Source organism: Rutilus rutilus (genome assembly GCF_951802725.1).
Source record: "Rutilus rutilus genome assembly, chromosome: 12".
NCBI classification, from domain to species: Eukaryota; Metazoa; Chordata; class Actinopteri; order Cypriniformes; family Leuciscidae; genus Rutilus; species Rutilus rutilus.
Window position 1 is genome coordinate 31,578,283 of NC_140217.1, and position 18,765 is coordinate 31,597,047.

The 18,765-nt window shown below is 36.1% G+C and overlaps 1 protein-coding gene across 1 annotated transcript; it reads right to left on the reverse strand.

The window, feature by feature from the left end:
• Nucleotides 1-5,500: 5,500 nt before the first annotated feature.
• On the reverse strand, nt 5,501-18,421 carry slc6a22.1 (solute carrier family 6 member 22, tandem duplicate 1). Its single transcript, XM_084425972.1, has 16 exons — nt 18,215-18,421; nt 17,967-18,079; nt 15,136-15,335; nt 14,885-15,019; nt 13,797-13,937; nt 13,625-13,712; nt 12,629-12,761; nt 12,318-12,452; nt 11,546-11,649; nt 10,473-10,597; nt 10,252-10,364; nt 9,684-9,821; nt 9,414-9,516; nt 7,751-7,851; nt 7,304-7,474; nt 5,501-7,196 (listed from the first exon to the last, which is right to left on the reverse strand). The coding sequence occupies exons 2-16, from the start codon at nt 17,987-17,989 to the stop codon at nt 7,125-7,127; spliced, it is 1,782 nt and encodes a 593-aa protein (XP_084282098.1). The 5' UTR covers nt 17,990-18,079; nt 18,215-18,421; the 3' UTR covers nt 5,501-7,124.
• Between the last annotated feature and the right edge of the window lie 344 nt (nt 18,422-18,765).

The window sequence follows — 18,765 nt, forward strand, 5'->3', positions numbered from 1 at the left end:
CTCAACTTTCTTGTGTTTTTGTTGTCGTTTACACTCAATGTATGACTTTAGACTTGCATTTATAGAAGAGGCAAGTCTAAAATGAACACGCTATTCAGAAATACTGTTCACTACCGTCCAAAAGTTAAGGGTCAGTACTATTTTTTTTTTTTTTTTTTTTTTTTACAAATGAATACTTTTATGTGTGAAGACGGATATAAACATATATATGCAGATTTCTATTTCAAATAAATGCTGTTCTTTTGAATTTTCTATTCACCAAAGAATCCTGGAGAAACATGCATCCACAAATGTTTCTTGAGCACCAAATCAGCATTTTAAAATGATTTGATGAAGGATCATGTGACACTGAAGACTGGAGTAACAGCTTTGAATGACAAAAAAAAGAAAAAAAGAAAGTACTTTTTAATATTATTGTTTTTACTGTATTTTTTATCAGCCTTGGTGAGGGTAAGAAACTCTTTTTTGAGCAGGCCTATTTGTAGACGTTTAAGAGTCTGTTGAGTCGACCTTGATTTACTGCAATATTGAGGTGTTCAGTTTTATTTTGATTTTAGAAAATAAACGTGATAAACTCCTCACAAATCAACTGTTTCTTGTTTTTCATTGGCATGCCTCTTAGGCATTGAAGAACAGTGCATCTTTTGAGCCTATACATTCAGTATGAGTAAAATACTTAATCCTCTTTTACTCAAGTGGAATTGGAACTGTTGACTTGTAACTTGTAATTGAGTCATGTAAGGTATCTCTACATTTATTTAAGTATGGCTTTCAGGCACTCTTTACACCTCTGCTTTCCAGAGGCCTTTTGTCCAAGATTGGAGGAACTTTTACCCCACATTTTGTGTAAAAGTTCCCTCTAGATGCCTTTTACAATATATATTTTTTAATCAAAGCAAAACTCTTGTACCATTTCTTTTTAAACAAATTGTTGCTCCAATAATATTCAATAAAAGTTGAATAGGTCATCATACATTTTGAAATGTAAATTTGTCTCACTCTTGTGGCCTGTGTAATAATGTTAAGTTCTAAGACACAAATAGCTTGTGTTGAGTAAAATTAAACCATTAAATACTGGTTTCGGCCTAATCACCGGCTGCAGTCATGTCCTCATGTCATATTAAACACCAGCAATGCACTCACATTCTCATATAGTAGCCCTGTTGACAAGTTTAGGCGAGTAAGGGTAAAACGCACAGTACCTTCAATGCCCTGTAGATGGCGATATCGCTTGTTTAGTGGCAGAAAAAAACTGCTGCAGAAAAATGTAATGAACCGAATTCGTATGGAGCTAAAAGAGTCTCAAAAAAGATAAATGCACAAACTGCATTCACATATGCACACACAGGATACACAAATGCACACACATGATTCATAAATACACACACAGGATACACAAATGTGCACAAAATTCACAAATGCACACACAGAATTTAAAAAGCACAGAAGATTCACAAATGCATACAAAATTCAGAAATGCACACAAAATTCAGAAATACACACACAATTCAGAAATGAAAACAAAATTTACAAATGCACACAAGATTCACAAATGCTCAGGACAAGATTCAGAAATGTATTTCTGATGCACACACAAATATATCTTGATTTACAAACTGCTTGCGGTCTGTGAACTTCACTGCATTTGTGTGTGAATTTTGAGACTCCCCTGACTTGGCTCGACACACAAATGCCTTTTTTTAAACAGGGAATGACCTGTGACCAATCAGATACCTCCCTTGTTTTAGCCAATCACAAGAACGCACCCCACGTGGGGGATTGTTTACTTGTAAGCCAATCACATGAAGTGCGGGCGCGGGCGCGAGCGCTAGAGCGAGGTGGGTGGAGTTCTGCCAGTTGGTTGAGACCTCAAAATGGCTTTTAGGCGGTGGGCCAAGTCCGTCTATCTCGTTTAGTTTTTGATTTGACAGTTACTCAGCAGCTGTGTGGCTCATTTTTGTCTGTATGAGTAATTCACAAAAAGATTAACGATTGTTTCCAACGCCAATTGTTGCACATTAAAGTATAAAAATAGATTTCATTTCGCTAGCTGATCACAAACGTTGGCCAGAGTGAGATCCAATCAACGCTTGTGTTGTTACCTTGTTGAATAGATTTGGCCAATCACGTTATTGTTTGAACCGGCGTCGCGTCAGTTTTGAGTCTAGTACAGTCTACAACCCAACCTGAAGAGACCGGTGTGTCTCGGCAAGACAACGTCAAGGTAAGATTTGTTTTACAATGATTATACACCCCTATATCTTAATGCTTTTCATATAAGTTGTATTTAAGACTGCAAGCTATAGTTCGCCGTGAATATATGCGTTGTCGTTGATGAGAACAGTAACGTTAGCCACGAAAGAATGTTGGTAACGTTAGTGGAGCAGTAAAGCTAACGTTAGGTCTAACGGTATGCTGCTTAGGCTAATCCAAAATAATCATTCGGTACATACACAATGAACTAAGCAAAGAGTATTCAAATACGGGATTATTACGGGAAAAAAATTAAACAGGAAGACAGCAGAAAATAAGTCTGACTAAGGGAGAATCACGGGGTAAACGGGAGGGTATGTCCAGGTTGGTTACAGCAAGCTACCTAGGCTACAAGTAAGCTAGACTAATTATAAGCTAAAAAGAGTGCAAACCAAAATAAAGAATGATTTCAAATCAACTTTATAGTGGTAGTCATGGAGTTATTTAAGCCAATTATGGTTGATTGTCACAGTTTATACAATGACACAATTCTGTGCATGGTAGCCTACATCTGTCAGTGGTTGGGCTTCACCTACACAACAGAACAGGTATAAGATGGAATATGGTGGAAAAATACTTTAGTTAAAGATGGCTGTTTTTGAGCTATTTAACAAAATTATTTGTGATTAGAACTGCAGTAGTCTTAATACAAAAATGTCAAGATGAAAAATGTGATTGAAAATTATCTAGTAATGTGCGCTTTCTGTGTTTATTTATCTGAATATAATTCAGTTGTTTATCTAACACGGACAGGACAACATCATATCTCTCCACACCCAAATGACTACAGAGGTGATCGTTGACAATCATCACATCAACAGCACCATGATGGAGCAGGTCAAGATCACAGAGTTGCTTAGTATCCACATCACAGATGACCCATCTTGATCTATTGACACCACCAACAGAACCTGGCCAAGAAATTCCAAAAACCTCTGCACTTCCTCCCACAGTCGAGGAAGGCTCATCTCCCAAAAATCCATCCTCTTAACTTTCTATAGGGGAATCATAGAGAGCCTCTTCCTTCCACCCCCATCCTCCAGTAACCTAAGGGCAGCTGATTGACTCTTGCCCAAAATACACTGGTAGTTTACACTATGATGCTGCTACATTGGTTTATTTTTAAATTTGCTATGAACATTTGACTCCACTTACACTGCCTTTGCTACTTGTCATGTCATCCACTTACACAATAATACTATATTAATTAGGGATAAGGCACGATTTTCAAATATTCGATTAGCTGATTTTATTATAGAATAGGATGTGCGGGATGATTGTCTTTAAAAAATCCCCATGTTTTAGTTGTGGTTATAAGTTGCAATCCTAAGTTCACATAAAATTTTTATACATTTAATAAATATATTCTTAATATTTGTTGTTTTTGTTTGTGTTTGAGCGTATATATCTCAATATTAATTTTGAGACTTGAAATGTAAACTCTCAAGGGTTGGATTTCTAAATATATGTTGGTTATGTGTCTATTCAGAATGACTTCTGAGCAGCAACCTTTTTTTTTTTTTTTTGGGGTATGTCATGTATGCATCACTTGCATATCATTATTCATTCACGTGAAAACATGTTTAACAGTACCAGATATTAGAAAAAAATATGACATACGGATGTGCCGTTACAGTCAAGTTTATTTATATAGCGCTTTTCACAATAGAGATTGTATCAAAGCAGCTTCACAGGATTAAATTAAAACAATACATCAATGTTTGTTTCTAGTGGAAAACGTCCACGTTTGGTAATGCTGATCAATAGTATTGTTGATTGATTAATTAAATTAAATATCCCCAACTGAGCAAGCCATAGGCAACAGTCCATTTCATTAATAAAAATAATTTGTGTGTAGGCTACATTGAACAGACTTTGCCCAACTTGTCTGGGAAAAGGGACTTACAGGGCTTTTTACATTTGAGGCTAAACGGATAAAACACCTCATTTTTACCTCAGTATTACTGAACTACATTACTAAAATTACATTTTTAATGATTAAAGCAAAATTAAAATTTCAAGAACGCAGCTTCTTGGTCACTGACAAAGATTACTTTGCCTCCGCCGTAGAATCTGTGTTCATTATTTACATTGGTTGTCAAGGAAACGGGAGGTTTTCTAACGTTATGATTAGTACTCCTGCTTACTTGCCGGTTTAAATAAGTAAGAGTTTGTAAGGACATTTTGCGTCAAATGTGCAAACAACAAAGTTGGAAACAATGTCTGCAGTACTTATACGATTTTATCACATGGCCTCAGCAAAAAAAAAAAAAAAAAAAACGTACACAGCTGAGAGGTAAGTATTAAATTCGTAATTTCGAGGTCCGGCCCACCGCCTAAAAGCCATTTTGAGGTCTCAACCAACTGGCAGAACTCCACCCACCTCGCTGTCGCGCTCGCGCTCGCACCGGCGCCCGCACTTCATGTGATTGGCTTACAAGTAAACAATCCCCCACGTGGGGTGCGTTCTTGTGATTGGCTAAAACAAGGGAGGTATCTGATTGGTCACAGGTCATTCCCTGTTTAAAAAAAGGCATTTGTGTGTCGAGCCAAGTCAGGGGAGTCTCAAAATTCACACACAAATGCAGTGAAGTTCACAGACCGCAAGCAGTTTGTAAATCAAGATATATTTGTGTGTGCATCAGAAATACATTTCTGAATCTTGTCCTGAGCATTTGTGAATCTTGTGTGCATTTGTAAATTTTGTTTTCATTTCTGAATTGTGTGTGTATTTATGAATTTTGTGTGCATTTCTGAATTTTGTATGCATTTGTGAATCTTCTGTGCTTTTTAAATTCTGTGTGTGCATTTGTGAATTTTGTGCGCATTTGTGTATCCTGTGTGTGTATTTATGAATCATGTGTGTGCATTTGTGTATCCTGTGTGTGCATATGTGAATGCAGTTTGTGCATTTATCTTTTTTGAGACTCTTTTAGCTCCATAAATTCGGAACGTCACACGATAGATATATGGGAAAAATAGAGTCAAGTAGTGTAAAAGTTGCTGATATATAATTACTAAAAGTACAAAGTAGCCAAAAAAAAGAGGTCAAGATACTTAAGTAGGCAACATTTACTCAAATACTTTACACCACTGCTGGAGACTATAGTGATATAGTGTAAATATGCAGGGTCAATAATTCAATGGCAAAAGTGTTGCTATATGCAAATACTTTGAAATAACCAAATCTTTAAAGTAGCCTACAATAGAAGTAAATACTACTTATTTCAAAACAACCACCAGCAAATAGTATAGAAATGTTGTTTATTTAATTATTTTGTCATTTCATTACTCCCATATTTTTTAGAACCCAAACTGTGCTAGAGTAACAAAATGAGTACAGGCAAAATTCACAAATGAATTTACATTGTAACTTGGCCCACTTTACAAATCCATAGGAAAAGCATTCCCCTCTATTCCCTGGAACACATTTTTTTTTTTTTTTTGGTAGTGCAAATATTCTGCTTTTTCATCCTCAGCAGTGTGGGTGGCCTTTTTGGTGTATTTGCAAATAGAGGCCTTTAGCCTTTAACCCAGTTGTACACTAAAGAAAGGCACCATAACCGACTCATCATTCCTGAGAATGATAAACCGTTTCAAACTAACTCTAAAAATGCAACTTGTTACCACTATCATTATATAAACTTAGATTTACATTTCCCCCCCTTAACCTTCAAATTACTTTAATCTCCAATGGTCACTGTGCAAATGAAATGGCAGTTCAAAACGTAGGATTGTCGTTATATAAACTACATACTAATGTAATCTAATCAATTACATGAATAAAAATCACATTGACACACAGTAAAACAGCAGTAGTTAATAACTAACAGTCTGTCATGCCTGATAGCAATGCATGTCTAACTTTATTCTCTAACCATTTAATCCTAGAATTCCTGCTTTCCCCTTTCACCTAGTTGTCTAATATTTGCTTGAGTGATTCAAAACAATACTTAAAGCAAAAACAAGCTGCTGTCACCGACCCATTTCAACCAGCAAAATATTCAGTCATCTGACTGTTGATTTGAACAAAGCATTTATTAAAACATTATTAACCACTGGCCTTTCTAGTGCATCAGTTATAAAAATGACCTACAGATATTCTCTTAAAATAGGCATTTCACTAACAATATAGACAGACTGAACATCTAAGCAAATTTAGGTAGCAAAATATGGTTCTATTTTCTTGTAACATTTGTACTATAATAACCCCCAACATAATTTACTTTCTTAAAACACAAGCGCTGCGCTTGCTTATAGGCACAATATAGCAAAGGGTTGCATGATTGACCCACAAAAACGTGAGAAATTTTACTATTCTAAAATACTATTACATTGTGACGTTTGATTGATATGACTCCTTTTACGACTCACAAAGTCCGTCGTAGTGAGCCGCACTGGTTAAACCATTACAAACCGTTTCTCTCTAACTCAAAATAACTCATTATCCAATAATTTATAATCATATTGAACATTGGTCTAGCCACAATGGGGCTGGTCCCTTACGATAATAAATTATTTTTTCTTCCACTATCTTCTTCAGAAGAACTGATATCTTCTGACTGTTTATTATACAGCAAAGCTATCACACTTAAAGATGACGTCAAACTGAGTGATACAGCTGTACGTGGAAGTTATGCGTATATTTTCCATTTCCAGTTTAAAGCGATCAACTTTTAGATGCTTGCTACTGAGAAACGTAGACGGTAATGTTCAATAACTTAATAAACACAGTCATGTACAGTTTGTGTTGCCTTCTTGAAATCTCATGAGATCTTTAAAGGCATTATTGGTATCGAAAGTTGTCCAAAATACAGCCCAAGGATGTCCCCCTCTATCAGTCATGGGACATGTTGTACTTTGTGTTGCGGTCACAGGGTTTCTTTTTGTCTTTCTGATGTCAAAGGTAGATCACTTGCTGGAGTGCAAAGGACACGTAGTCTCTAAAAAATGTCAAAGCAAATAGTTGTAAAAGATTAAAAAAGTGCTTTAAACATTGCTTATTTGTACATTTAAATGTAATTTAGTGTTAAATCTCGCATGGAATTACCTGTTTCAGTGTACCAGGGGTGATAAGGATAACATAGATCATCCATAAAGGGACCAACAATGTTGAAGAGAGAGTGAACCACCAACCAACAGCATAGCCCCACCAGGGGTATTCGAATGTGTTATTAAACTTTAAAGGAGTGAATTTGACCAAAGAGAAGATAAATGTACCCTAAAGAAGCAAAGACATCAATTGAATTAATTCTGAAGACATAATAAAGACCTTTGATATTCTTCTATAAAAGTATTACTTCCTAATAACTGATAACAGAATACTTCATGATTTTAACACTGAAAGTGTATTTTCAGTGAAGCTGCATTAAAAAAAGGAAAGTGCTATACAAATAAACTTGAATTTAATTAATAATGGTGAAGAACTAGAATAACACTGCAATTCATTCCCTAATATGACCATACCACCTTGAATCAGAGTAAAACGTGCACTTACTATACACACAACAGGAGTGACATACTTCCAACAGTATTTCATTAGCGTCAAAGGACGATAACCGATCATGTCTACAATGTTTTCATAAAGACGATCAGCACCTGAAAAACCAGAGACAAACCATAAGTCTTAGGGGAGATTATACACAAAACAATAAAGGAAGAAATGACCACGGCTGCATCCAAAATCTTGAGTAGGTACTTACTTGAATAAGCAATTACTTTGCGGCCGCTAAAAAGTATGTTCTATAGTATGAATCTAATCTGGACGTACTACATTCACCATGTTGACAGTCACAAATCTTTTCCTGTGGCCTCATGGGATAGTAAAGTGTCCATCATATGCACACTTCAGAATTTCACCAGAAGTAGTAGGTCATATGGGTACTTTTTGTCTACTCTTTTATGAGTACTGTGAATTTAGAATATTTTGTCACATATTGTTTTTGCCAAATATAGTAGGAGAGGTATGCTATTTCGGATGCAGCTAAAGGTAAATTACCTATACATATTAAAAGATTGCCTACCAGTTTTGTGCTCAGTTCTTATTGTTTATGATTCATGACTTGATCAACCTTTACTATAAACAGTGCAGCAGTACGGTGGTGGCTTTGCTTGAAAATCTGGGCTAACAACAAAAAAGCTGCTGGTTACTCTAGCCCCACTGTTGTCCTTGGTGAAGGCACTTAACGCACCAGTTGCTCTGATAGAGTTGTCCCTGAATAGTATAATTGTATAGTACGATAGTAGTTCAGCTTATCACAAGGGTTGTTCTAACTTTGGCACAGTGTTTTAGCAACACAACCTTCAATTCGGTTTAATCAAGCACCATACACATTTAAATGAAGCTATTCTCAAATATTCTTCCTTTATATGTAAATCAAGTTTATTTAGGGCCCTATGATTTGAAAAAACATGGACTGAATCACGTAATCCAGTCATAAAAATGGAATTTAGTGTATAACATGGATGACTGAAATGGATGACTAAAAAGTAGGGCTGTAAACATTTGAATCACGATATGGACTGGTGTTTGTGAAAATTAAAGTGCAAAAAGACTATTTAAATATGAAGTCCTTATGTTGTGCGTGTCTCTGTGTAAATTAATGGCGTGGTTTCGTCAATCAACTAAACATACAATTAAAAGATGAATTAAATTGTTAATGTTTTATGCCTTTACCATCATATTTAGTCATAATTTTGTTTTAAATCAACAACAGATTTTCTAAAATAAACCCCATTTCACAGGGCCCTATCATTGTAAACTAAATAAATAAAGTTTCATAAATAAATAAATAGTTAGTTTTATGATTTCAATTAATTAGACATGCTTTTAATGACTAAAATTTTATTTCAATCTTTAAAACGGATTCCAGAAAAGTTCAATCGGAAAAATGGGATTTAAAAAAAAAAAAGAGGATTTGAGAAAAAATAAAAAGGATTTCAAAGGGCCCTATATATTAAATTAGATTGTGTTGTTTAAAAAAAAAAAAAAAACATTTGTGCAAATTTTCTATTGATCGTGGCTGCAGTAATTCATCAAATGATGATCAAAAAGTGGAGAAGAGAATTATAATCAGGCATACTGTATATTCAGTTGTGCAGGGTAGACAGACACATGTACTTCCTGCATTTTAAAGAGGCGATTTAGTATTATTACTCACCATAAAACCAGCCAATACATATTGACTGTGCAATGGCAAATAGCAGGAGGGACATTCCACTGCAGGAGTAGTAATCAAATAACTGGAAGATATACAGGCCACCCTATTGAGCCAATGCAAAAAAATATAACAAAACATGATTAGCATTCAAATCTCAGATTTTCTCATTGATTATTACGTGGTCTGATTTAGACAGCCTGAATCAGGAAAGAACAAATATCAAAGAACAAAATAATCCCAGTGTAATGACTAAATTATGAACATAATCACCTCTGTTACCATCAGGAGGCCAATGAGGAAGCAGCTCACACAGATGATGAGGAGGAAGAGTTTACGACGGTGTCCTTGGAGGAAGAAAGTGGGGTTCATGTCTGTTATGGCTGTCATGAGAGCCTCCAAACCCACAAACTGAAAAAGAGAATGAGGTGTAATGACAGTGTTTGGTTTTTAATGCAGTCCTGTCCTGAAAAACCTGCATAACACATTTACTGTAAGTATATCGCATGATGAGAATATTGAGAATATGTATCATAATTTACACATTTACTCACAATGTATGAAACATCTGCTACTGTATGTCAAATAGCTTTATAAAAAGTCACGTCAAGTCACTTTTATTTTTATAGAGCTTTATACAATAGAAATTGTTTCAAAGCAGCCTCACAGTAATAAACAGGAAAGTAACAGTTCATTCATTATGAAAAAAGTTGTGAAAAAACTTCTACAGAAGACCATAATATCATTATTCAGCTTCATCCGATAGTGTCAGTGCAGTCAAAACTAAATGCAATTTTCACAGTCAAACTAATCATGTACTTGAGAGACGATGTGTTCTCACCTCACTGTCAAGGCCCAGCAGAATAATCATGAGGAAGAAACATATGGACCACAGCTGAGGCATAGGCATCATTGCTACAGCTCGTGGATATGCAATGAAAGCCAGACCAGGGCCTTGCAAAAGAAGTGAAATCTGAATTAATGTGCGGGAAATGTATAGAAAACATTTGTTTCAAAGTGTCAGGAAAACTGACATAAAGAAGCCGCTGTTGTTTAAGTTACCTGACTCTGCCACCATTGAGATATCAACCCCCTGTTCCAAGGCCATGAAGCCTAAAACAGAAAAGATGGCAAAGCCAGCCACAAAGCTGGTTCCACTGTTCAGCAGGCACAGATAAACACAGTCTCTACAAGCAGAAACAAAGCAAGCAGTCAAAACCCATCACAGCAATCTGTCTATTATACAGTCATTAGCTGTTTTTACCCAATTTATACATACAGTGAGGAAAATAAGTATTTTAACACCCTGCTATTTTGCAAGTTCTTTTTTTGCAAAAAAGAAGAATGATGAGTACCATCCCAAGAACACCATCCCTGCTGTGAAGCATGGGGGTGGTAGCATCATGCTCTGGGGGTGATTTTCTGCACATGGGACAGGGCGACTGCACTGTATTAAGGAGAGGATGACCGGGGCCATGTATTGCGAGATTTTGGGGAACAACCTCCTTCCCTCAGTTAGAGCACTGAAGATGGGTCGAGGCTGGGTCTTCCAACATGACAATGACCCGAAGCACACAGCCAGGATAACCAAGGAGTGGCTCTGTAAGAAGCATATCAAGGTTCTGGCGTGGCCTAGCCAGTCTCCAGACCTAAACCCAATAGAGAATCTTTGGAGGGAGCTCAAACTCCGTGTTTCTCAGCGACAGCCCAGAAACCTGACTGATCTAGAGAAGATCTGTGTGGAGGAGTGGGCCAAAATCCCTCCTGCAGTGTGTGCAAACCTGGTGAAAAACTACAGGAAACGTTTGACCTCTGTAATTGCAAACAAAGGCTACGGTACCAAATATTAACATAGATTTTCTCAGGTGTTCAAATACTTATTTGCAGCTGTATCATACAAATAAATTGTTTAAAAAATCATACATTGTGATTTCTGGATTTTTTTTTTTAGATTATGTCTCTCACAGTGGACATGCACCTACGATGACAATTTCAGACCCCTCCATGATTTCTAAGTGGGAGAACTTGCAAAATAGCAGGGTGTTCAAATACTTATTTTCCTCACTGTATAACTCAAAGTATATCTGTATTTAAATTTACTTTAATGTGGTTTCTCATGACATAAGTTCTCTCACTTGTAGCAGTTGTTGTTGTACTTATTGTAGCTTCCCAAAGCTGTAAGGCACCCAATGCAAAGAGCGTAGGAGTAAAATATTTGTGTTCCGGCATCCATCCACACCTAAAGGCATGAGAGAGCAAGTTCACAACTACTGACCAATCGATTGGGTATTTAGCAATACATGACACATGAAGGGTTAGGTGCGGTTCCACTGAGAAATATCCAAGTTACGTTTTTTAATGGAGCCACTGATTATTTAGCGATTGGTTATTTTAAAAACTTAATCCTTTGTTTTGGCATTCGTCTGTAGAGACTGTGATTAAGCAAAAAATAATAAACAACATCCTATATAAAGAATTTTTATTTGTCCCTGGCTGATAAAACAATGTTCTTGTAACTTATATTGACAGTGAGTATCAGACTTGAATGCATCATCACATAAAGCAGAACTTTTAGGCTTTTTCAGATGCTAACATAGAAATACACTATTCACCATTTACCTATTCACCTATTTATTTTCTTCGACTGAAAAGGTCTAAATAATAAAGCTGTGGAATAAGAAAGTGTGATCTCATTCTCAACATTCACGAAAGGAGAATTTTTAGGTAGAATACAAGTTTCTAGGTCACTGATATGACTGGCCTGATTGTCATGTGAGTGTACATAATTTTAAACAAAAGCACCAACCAAAGTAATTTTAACTCTTCAGTTGCAAATGTCTTTTCAAATAGAAAAAAAAATACTTCATCTACTACTAATATCACTCATATGTCTCCGGATTTGTATACCTGTGGGTCTGCAAGGCGTGTTGGATTTGGGTAGAGGTAGAAGGAGATGCCATCAATGGCTCCAGGCAACGTAAGACCTCGAATCAGAAGCACCAGTAGCATAGCATATGGAAATGTAGCAGTAAAATACACAACCTAAAAGATAAAGAACAAGGGCACTCCCATTTTGAGATCCAGCATACCTAATTTGAATTTATATAAACAGTATCAACTGGACTAAGTCAATATTCATGACAAATAGACTGAGGAAACATGCAGACAGATGTAATCTTTATCAGATTTACCATTCCACTGAGCCATATATATCTTACCTTGCCTGTGGACTTCACTCCCTTCCACACACAGAAGTAGCAGATGATCCAGGCTAAAAGGAGACACAAAGCCAGCTCCCATCTCACACTGCCCAGCTCATTCACACTTCCGGTTATATTCAGTACTCGCCTCCTACAAGAAACACTTTTTGTAATTCTAATTTAACTATTTTTTTTATTTCTAAATACATGTATCTACACAATAATTACACTTGAAAGTTGTGCTTGCATTAAGTGTCAGTATACATTCAAGTTATTTAAATGATTATACTTATACTTTAAATTATTATAACTGAGATTTGAATATGCCCCCTTGAAGCTGCACATTTTGCATATAATTACAACATTTTATATTAACTATAAAAAAAAAACTTTTAGGATTTCTACAGGATTTTAATAATTTAATTATTATTAGTTTACATAATAAAAATAATAAAAAAATAAAAAAAAAAACCCACTAAACTTAGGAGGCTTCATCTTTTTTATAATATATAAAATAATAATATATACAGTAGTGGTCAAAATTGATGTCCGGAGGGGATATTTTGATAGTTTGATAAAACCATAAAAATGAGGAAAATATTTTATATTGTTTAAATATTTTGAATATGAGGAAAGAACAAAACAATAAACTTGTTAAAGGTATCTGCCAAAATTATTTGAGCGAAAAAAGCAAACAACAGCTACAGGTTTTATTTTACTATGCAAAAAAAAAGCTCACAGGAAAGAGCATATATTGACTACAACCTAATCATTTATTAATATTTCATTGGTCCTCTCTGCATGTATTTATAATTTGCACAATCGCACAATTTGGCATGTTTATCACATATAAAACAACAAACTCCAATAACAACTACGCAATATTGCTTACAAAATCTAAATCTAACTAATTTTTTATATTTGAGTAAAGGGTGAAGATGTCAATTTTCCTAGGCAGGACATCACTTTTGGCCTCTACTGTAGTTTAAACTTTTGGTTATTTTATAAACTCACTCCCAAAATTCTTTAACAGGTGATGATGCATTCTCCAATAAGCTCAGGTTTCTCATCCCTCCCATTCGATCAAACTCGACACAGTTCTCTATAAGGGTAAAGGAAAAAACATGATCTATTAAACAAAAAAACTAAACAAAAAAAATTCACAGTTAAATGTATTATAACATACCTGAATTCCACCAGTTCTTACAGCTAGCCCATGGTAGTTCACTACTAAAAGAAGAGAAGAGATAGAAGAAAGCCCAGGCCAAAATGATGATGTAGTAGGTACTGGAATAGAAGATGACCACCTGACTCCCATAACCCAGACCTAAAGAAAAGCAAACCACAACAATTACCCCCTTTCAGATGTTTCTTATGCTGACAGTAGATCAACCTTTAAATTCAATACCGGTTTGCTTTGAATGTGCTGGAGACATCCATAGGTATATATCACATACTGTAACAGAGGTTAAATTGATTATTTAATAATGCATTTGTATTGATTAGAATGATTATGAATTTACACTTATAGTTTATAGTATGAAATATAGTATGAGTAATTTTGGAGTTTGACTATTGCTGAAACATGAAATTATCAAACTGTTATGACTTTTATGGAAATGTGATTGAGAGGTGAAAGGCAGGTGTGGATCTCATACAGATGAACAGAAAAAGCATGTATTTGTTGTAGCCTATTTGTGAAGCTTAACTTTGGATAAGTATCCGTAATCCATTTTTGAGGATTATTATTGCATTCTTTATATATAAATCTCTCACCAAATGGGTGCCTTAATTTTTGCAACCTTACACATAATTCGAAATAGGTTCATTTACAAGTACTGATTTATTATGAGATTATATATTTAGAAATAACCGCAGCTTTTAAAAACTGTAAAAAATTGGGAAGTTAAGTGACGTGTGTGTGGTTTTCATCTTCACGTGACATTTTCGGTAAACATGGAGTCATGAGATAATGCTTCATGAAGCCAATTTTGAAAGCAAGTCAGACTAATAGAGGATCCTGACTCATTAGAAGACAAATCTGCTAATGTCATTTAAAAATAATCACACGATACACCGTTTTTCAAACTGATTATTACAAAAGTAACTTCTCACATTTCAGACCATTATTGTTCAATGTTGCAGTGTATAGTGTTTACTACCTACAACCATCTAATTGTATCAGCAAACAAACATACATCACTATGGTTGACATATAATATGCACTTTATTGAACACTAACACTGACATTAGAAGTGAACAATGAAAACTCACCTTCAAATAGTGGGCAGATCTTCCTCCAGCAGGTGACAGACCCTTGGCTGGTGTACTGACCCAGAGCAGTCTCCATAAGAAAGAGAGGAATGCCACAGGCAAAGAGAAAGACCAAATATGGAATGAAAAACACTCCTAAAAAAAGAGAAATACAGCTGGTCTTAGTATAAGACACAAGAAAATATAAATAAAAACCAGAACTGGTTGAACTGAATTGTTTCAATAGAGTTCACAGTTATACTCAAACAAACCTCCTCCATTCTTGTAACACAAATATGGAAACCTCCATACATTTCCCAAACCAATGATCTGGCCAGCAACAGCTAAGATAAACTCCACTTTACTGGACCACTGGCCCCTCACTCGGATTTTGAGGCTGGTGTCAACTCTTTCTGAATCTGGATAAGCCAGTTTAAACTGCAAATCTGGATCATGCTGCATCTCCATGTCACTGCAAAAAAAGCAAACATCTCTCAAAACATTGATGCCAGAGAGGCACAAACTAAGTTTAGAACAGAGTGGTGATTGAAACATGTAAAGGTCAAAAACACCAATGAGTCTTTGTGCAGTGCCATCTGGTTGTTTCAGCTCTTACTCTGGCAGCTAGGCATTCAAATAATGACGTTCAAAGTTTCCCAAAGCAGCGTAAAAGACGTCAACCACACAATATCTAAAGAAATCATTTTTTGTATTTCCCTAATAGTGTGATGTAGCTGCATGAGAACATACTCGCATTTGTCACAGTTTGAAAACAGTTTCATCAATTACTTTTGAAGACCTTGGTACTTATTGGTAATAATTGTCTTTAATAGAAACTAATAGTAAAAATCTCACTGTATACATCAAATATAATTCATCTTTTTTACAGCAATAAAAGTGATTTTCTCTTTGCATTTTGTTGTTTGATAACAGCAGGGCTATTAGGCTGCTGTCACTTTAAGACCGAATACACGGATCCATATTCTTTCTCAACAGGCTCTTTGTCTCAGCCCGCCCAGTTACATCCGGTGCAGCGTCGGAAGCCGTTTTTGCATTCAGTGGAGATAATGGCAAATTACACTCGCTGTTTACAAGAACTTCCAGCGGTTAACGTGAATGATGTTAACACTATTGTGAGGCAGTTAGCTGTCACACCTAAGAGTAAGAAAGAGAAGGGCTTTAAATTATATATTTCGAGCTACAATGACAACTTTGAGGGGGAGTATTCTCTCATATCATGCGAAATCCGACTAGCCAATCGGTTTCTAAAATCGCTGTCTCCGTTCTGAGAAAATGAATTTTATGAAAGTTTTGCCGCTAGTACACTTTGCTATAGAACAGGCTATGCGGAAGGAAAGACGCTGGCTGAGATTCTACCGGAAATACGTCAGCAGCGTTCGTGCATAGAGCGTATTGTTAAAGTTCACGTAAGCCATAAGCAATTATGTTTACAAGTGTAACGGTAGCAAGCTAGTAAGAGCTGTGTGTGTAAACCTCACTCCCCTGGCCTCAAGAGGCGGACTAGCGACAGAAGCTAGAGACTGTGGTCTTTAGTGTCCTAGTCAGTGCAACCGCCTCCCATGCCGGAGACGCCGGTTTGAATCCCACTCAGAGTGGGTCGATTAGGACCGGTTACTTTTGGTGCCGTGACCCGGGTGGGAGTGAGGTTTAAGGGGGTGAGTGTAACAGAAGCAAGCTAGTAAGAGGGCTGATAGCTTCAGCAGAAGCAAATACCATAGATCAACAACCTCGTAGCTCACAGTAGGACTGTCTTTAAAGGTTTATAAGATATCATTAAAAATCAATTTCCCTATGGAAACAATGAATGGAGTTTTTACTTCCGGAACCTGACTGTTGCGATGTGAATATCACGGATGCGCACATCGCGATATCGGTGTTAAAACAATATATCGTGCAGCCATAGAACAAATACTGTTTAAAAGATAGACTGCAGTCTACATATCCAATCTAAAAGCATTTGAATTGTTTTGAAGTCTTGAATGTTTGCACAAATGTTCTCAATAAGAATTTGTTTCTACTAAAAAAGTCTACTTAAGATTTGTATTAAATGTAGAGTGCAGTGAGTACATGCTGTTTGTGCAACTCTTCACAGCTGAAATAATATTGTGTCCCTAAAACAGGAGACACTGCAGGGTGCTTAGTCACATTCCCTTCTCTGCCCTCATTTCTTGTGCTGTGACCCTTATAATATGTGAATAAAAATGAAACGGAACGATATAGTTTCTTAATGATCCCATGGACCCCTGGGAGTCAGTGAAGGGACTCCAGGGGGTCCATGGAGAACATAAAGCATTTATTTTCAAGACATTCCTAATTATTAAGTAACTTTTGAAATAATAATCTATTAAGCTAATATGTTGTAGAATAGCATTGTTATTTAATGATCATAATGAAAGTTATGATTTTGCTTACATTTTGATATTTTTAGGTGGTGTAACTGCTTGGAGATTGTAAAAAAAGAAAGAAGTCAATTTTTTTATTATTTCTATATACATCCACCAAATCAAAGTCAGTAATAGGCCTATGCCTTTTTTGTTGTCATGTGACATGACATTCAGACCCTCATAACGGTGTAAATAAAGGTCATTATTTTTGATCACGTTGTTTGTCAGATGGAACAAAGTTCAGGAAATGTCTTATGTGAGACTTTTGATATTTCTATATATATATAAAATTCTAATAAAAAACTCAAACATTTAAGTATTTGTACAAAATGGTAAAATTCTTCATCAAAAATGAATGAAACCAACATGAATACAAATAAAACATTCCTCTTAGCTTTGCACGTGTTTTAAACTACATTTTAAAACGACTATAACTTAATTTCATCCTAGACATCCTTATTTGTTATTTACTCTTACAATAATTTAATTTGATTGTGTCAGGTGGCATGTTAAGGCGAGGTAGGTAAAAAAGAAAGAAAAAAAAAAATGTAAGAAAGACGTTCATTTATTAACTAACCTTACCCCTTAGTTAGTAACCCTGTATGCCTAATTATAACCATACACAGCACTTTGATCTGAGGCACGACCTGGAGCAGATTGTCCGTGATGATCTGAATACAGAGAAGGAGGAAACTCACTCAGTTGTTGCGCTTTTGTTCATGCCCTTTGGCCTACATTCAGCAGCCGAAGCCGAACACTTGTGCTGTTCAAACCCACGCTGAGGAGAAGCCGGGTGCCAAGTGAAATACTTCTATAAACAAAAGCCAGATAGAAAACTGTTCAACTACGCAGTTAATCTCAGAGCTCAATTGAACCCCTTCAGTGAATCAGAATGCACTGGAAACAGTCCAGATAGAAAACAAAAGCTATACGTTAGAGGTGTTACCTGATGCAGGCGACCAGTCAGAAGTTTAGGAAGTCTAGCGCATACATTGGCCACGAAAGTTACGTTTAAATCAGCATGCTTCGGTCGTTATTATACAGTCGCTGAAGCCCACCCCTCTCATTCTCCCCTCCAGAAACGAGAAGGGGAAACGAGCCCATACAGAACAGAGAGTGTATATCGCGTGTGTGTGTGTGTGTCTCTCGACTCAAAGGCGGAGCTTAGCTCAACAGCTTGTAGTAGAGCAATAAATGACAACATGTTTCTAAATACGTCCTTGTCATTTTTGTTGCCAAATTGTGAAAGATCTGTTAGCTAATTACATCAAATTAAACGAGCAACTGTATTGAACATGCGGTAAACAATATCACACAAGCATGACTGTGTGATTCAATAACCGTTCTAGAGTTGTTTTTTTTTATTTTTTATTATGTTTTCGCAAAAGAAGCAAAGCATCAAACGTCACCAAGCAACACATTCACCCGGTCTGGAACAGGTCGTTTACATGGATGCGTTTTGTAATCGGCTTCTGCTCCACTCCGGGTTTTCCAGTT

Coding starts and splice junctions, on each gene's coding strand:
- slc6a22.1 (XM_084425972.1), bottom strand. CDS start 17,989: ATGAACAAAAGCGCAACAACTGA. Junction 15,336..17,966: donor AACAAAAGCGCAACAACTGA/GTGAGTTTCCTC, acceptor CTTTTTTTGCAG/TGACATGGAGATGCAGCATG. Junction 11,650..12,317: donor CACGCCTTGCAGACCCACAG/GTATACAAATCC, acceptor TCATGCCTTTAG/GTGTGGATGGATGCCGGAAC.